Genomic DNA, 4,177 nt, shown 5'->3' with positions numbered 1-4,177 from the left:
CAAACATTCCGGTTTCTCCAGTTTCATCATGAATCGCATTTACGCGCACTAAATTGAAAGCCCAATTCTGTCTATCTATGCACAGTTGGAGTAGATAAGGAAGAAAATGGCAGCTATTGGAACTCATTTTACAATCAAATCAAATAGGATAATGAAGCTGAATTTAGTCGGCCAATGGGTTTTAATGGGGAGGCGACGCCTGAATCCGGTTTCAGGCGGCCGAGCGTTTTCTTCTGTGGTTAATCAATGGGACGGCGGTGTTTCGATGGTTCAAGGTGCATCCAGAGGCATCGGCCTTGAATTCGTGAGTTCTCATCACTTTGTTTTTCGCACTATGATGTAATGTAGATGTAGATTTTTTAATTAAACGTGAGATTTTTGTTTTGACAGCCTAATTTGATTTCGTGGAGTGGTGTTCTTCTCTATTTCATATGATTTCAGCTTCCGCTCATGATGTGATCTAGGTTTCGGTAGTGACATTGCTTTAGTTTGATAGATTATAAGCTCTGGTGAATATGCCTAAATTAATTGGTTTCTGATTTAGGTGTGGGTGAAGATTGATGATTAGGAAATCAGAAACTCTGTTTCATTGGATAGTAAATAGTGGTTGAATAGTGAAGTTAGGTTTCTGTGAATGATTAGTGCTTATTTAATTCTCTTGATTAGTTTTAGATTGAACTTTATTTGGTGTTGCTTTAGGTTAAACAATTACTAGAGAAAAGCAACAAAGGGCATGTTGTGGCAACATGCCGGAACCCTAGTAAGGCGACAGAGCTTCATGATTTGAAGAATAAGTTTGCTGAGCGCTTGGATATTCATCAGCTGGATCTCACAATCGATAGCACAATCAAGGTATCAACCACAAGGTCACCTTATTATGATCTTTGTAGCAATTTTAAGTTCTGTTATTCATACTTTTGCACTCAATATGTCAAAAGAATGAACTGTGTCATCAGTTATCCTTATACCTTATGTGGATTTCCAGGAAACAGCAAAGTCTGTGAGTGATAAGTACGGTTATCTGAACCTCCTCGTAAATGCATCTGGAATTCTAACAGTGCCAAATGTTATGCAGCCAGGTAGAGATGTTGTCTAGTTTGTGTTTGGGTTTAGGCAGATAAAAGTAGATTCTGATGATGGTGAAATTTGAGATGATCTTCGAAGAGGCTATGTGAGTTTGCACTGGATTGAGTAGCTGTTTTTATGTTATGTTTCAGTACAGAGACCACATTGAACAAGGTTGAGAGAGCTTCCTTACTTCTCGCGTATGAGGTCAATGCCGTTGGCCCTATCTTGGTCATCAAGGTATGATCAGTTCACACATAATACTTCACGAGTTTCAGGGCAAAATCACGACTATGCTCACGCAATTATCATGAACAGCATATGTGGCCTCTGCTAAAGGCTGGAGGCGGCACTGGAACTGAACGAGATGCTGCAGTTATCGCCAGTATAAGTGCCAGAGTGGGTTCAATCGGAGATAACCGCCTAGGAGGGTGGCATTCGTACCGAGCCTCTAAATCTGGACTTAATCAGTGTAAGAAAAAGTTGCTTATCTGTTGGTTTAGAATCTTGAAATGACACTAGTGATTTTTAAACATCACAAACTCATTCCTGAATTTGGCAGTGACTAGGACTGTGTCAGTCGAATTTGCGCGCAAAAAAGATCCTATTATATGCATTCTGTTGCATCCAGGAACAGTAGATACAGATCTATCAAGACCATTTCAGAGGAATGTTGCAGAAGGCAAGCTTTTCACCAAAGAGTTTTCTGTCCAAAAATTGCTGGCCATTATTAACAGTGTGAAAGCATCTGATAATGGTAAGTTTTTTGCCTGGGATGGTAAAGAGATTCCTTGGTGATATGAACAAGTGTGAACATGTGCGGTACTAGATTCTAGGATGAAATAATGTATCACACCATCTTTGTCTTTCTTTGGTGGAGAAGAGTGATTCAATACTCAAATACTTGATTTTTTTGGTTATGTTATTAATTACTAAATATAGAAAATATTACTCTGTGTTAAAACTCATTGAATCTTTATTTTATGAGTTTATTGTTCGTAAATATATGAACTATGTCCAAATCTCAGAATAACCATCCAACACTATGTACCATCAGAAAATTACCATCTATTGATTGTCAATGATATCTTCTTATTACCCATTACTCATCAGACTAAGAAAAGTTGAGTTTTTAACTAGCAACATTGGAATCATGCAAAATACAATAAAGTTTGTTGTGTTTCCTAAGTAAAATTTTAAATTTGATTAATAATTGGATTTGACCATAATTTGTATATTTATATATAATTAATCTGTATATTATTGGATTCTAGTGTTTAACATCCTTATAATATCGTTTGCACTATTTCTCATAGTTTTTAAGTAGGAGTATGCCTTAGGCTTCGATACCTGTCTTCTGTTTGATAAGACATACTAGTACATATATAATCGTAGTAAATGTAACTAAAATGTGTAGTAAATAAATGTCAATTTTTTCCTACTATATGAGTGTTTAAAACATCTAAGGAATTATACACTCATTATAATAAAGTACTTACAAAAACCCTTTAAAAGTTAAATTATTGCTCTAACCCATTCCTTTGTTATATATATGATATTATTAGGTTAATCTAGATAAAAAAAAAGGTTAGACTTGGATCTTGCACATACAAAACAGCACTAAAATAAAATTTAAAAGAAAAAAGAAAAGAGGATAAGCTTGATGTGGAAGTAACGGTTAATAAATACAGTAGCTCCTAATTAAATTTAATTTAATAACCCCAATACCCATTAATAAATATCATCCAAATAATTAGGAGGCTGGTTAACCGTTATAAAATCCCATCCAATAAACTCCACTCCCACGTCCCTAATATCGAAAAGAAAATACTTACAATTTGTTTAGTAATTTATGGATAAAAAACTTGTTTTTAGAATGAGTTAGTTTTAGTAAGAGTGCCTAAAGAAAACAGAAAACATGAAAAAACTAATCATTTTCTTGAAATCCTAACTAGATTGTGATGAATATTCCTTGTATGAATCTTTCATAACATGATCTAATCTCCTAGAAGGTCAACGAAAAAGCATGATTTCAAGGTGAAGAAGAAGAAGAGTTACAGAATCTTCTAGAATCTCCATTGATTCAAGAACTGAAAATGCTGTGGAACATCAAATACTCAAATCCCATCCACATTTACTAGAAAAGGGATCATTGATTTTAGCAAGCAAGCGTTTATAATTAACCGTTTCATTTCTAATTATTTTACTTTAGGCTAATCTTATTGATGTTTTTTGTTTTATGGCAACGTCTTCCGTTGTTTACTTCCTTACAAATTAGGATGTTAGTTTGTTAGGATCTTTATACTTGGGAGAAAATATTGTTTTTATATTTCCTATTGTAAGTTACCTGATCATAACATTGATTGATATGCAATGAGCATTTATTTATTTAATTATTGATTAATTAAATCCAAATGCGATTGATTGTGCATTTACTTATTGTGTTTGCTTAAATTAATTCGTCATAAATAAAATCTTAAACCCGCAATGAAAAAAGATGCGCCGTTTATCCATTATTAATCACTCGGCTCACGATTTTACTCCATATTATTTCAAGACATATTCTACAACTTTTCTAGTTGTCAATCCGAAAATTTGCACAAAGCATTCTTCAACTTTTGCATAAGACGGTTATTTGACATAGTCAAATTAACTTCAGCAGTTGGTTTTGGAGAGAGTAATTGTAGGAAACTCTGTTACAGTATATCTTGGTGGCTAATTTTACCAATTAATTTCTTTTATCACAATACGGAGAACTAAAACAATCAAATGTGAATAGAAAAGAAAAATAGAAAAAAAATTAACATGATGTAAAGTAACGGTTAATCAAAAGAGAATTGCAGCACTTGATAACCCTAATTTCCCCTAATTATAAGGAGAGTAGTTATTAACAGTTATAAAATCCCATCCCATAACCTCCCCTCCCCATTATCTCTCTCTGACACACACTGACACACAGAGCTAAAAATAAGCCTATAGTAGAATTTGTTAAGGTTAATTTCTACTGACATTCAAAGCTAGTGAAGTGATAGTTATTGTCTCTCTATTTTAAGTGTTAACTCACTCACACAAGTTCAATTTCCCTCCTTATTTTCAACGAACACCCTCCCTT

General features: G+C 34.0%; 1 protein-coding gene across 1 annotated transcript; it reads left to right on the top strand.

Annotated features, from left to right (window-relative positions):
• Nucleotides 1-2,029, top strand: LOC121788823 (C-factor-like). The gene is made up of 6 exons (XM_042187430.1): nt 1-304; nt 700-852; nt 986-1,079; nt 1,223-1,305; nt 1,384-1,537; nt 1,628-2,029. Exons 1-6 carry the CDS (start codon nt 107-109, stop codon nt 1,861-1,863), a joined length of 918 nt encoding a protein of 305 aa, XP_042043364.1. The 5' UTR covers nt 1-106; the 3' UTR covers nt 1,864-2,029.
• Nucleotides 2,030-4,177: the final 2,148 nt, after the last annotated feature.

This window comes from Salvia splendens, unplaced genomic scaffold, assembly GCF_004379255.2.
Source record: "Salvia splendens isolate huo1 unplaced genomic scaffold, SspV2 ctg1156, whole genome shotgun sequence".
NCBI classification, from domain to species: Eukaryota; Viridiplantae; Streptophyta; class Magnoliopsida; order Lamiales; family Lamiaceae; genus Salvia; species Salvia splendens.
Note: the sequence above shows the minus strand (reverse complement) of the source record. Positions and strands in the feature narration are given on the sequence as shown.

Coding starts and splice junctions, on each gene's coding strand:
- LOC121788823 (XM_042187430.1), top strand. CDS start 107: ATGGCAGCTATTGGAACTCATTTTACAATCAAATCAAATAGGATAATG. Junction 1,080..1,222: donor GCCAAATGTTATGCAGCCAG/GTAGAGATGTTG, acceptor GTTTCAGTACAG/AGACCACATTGAACAAGGTT. Junction 1,306..1,383: donor GCCCTATCTTGGTCATCAAG/GTATGATCAGTT, acceptor TATCATGAACAG/CATATGTGGCCTCTGCTAAA.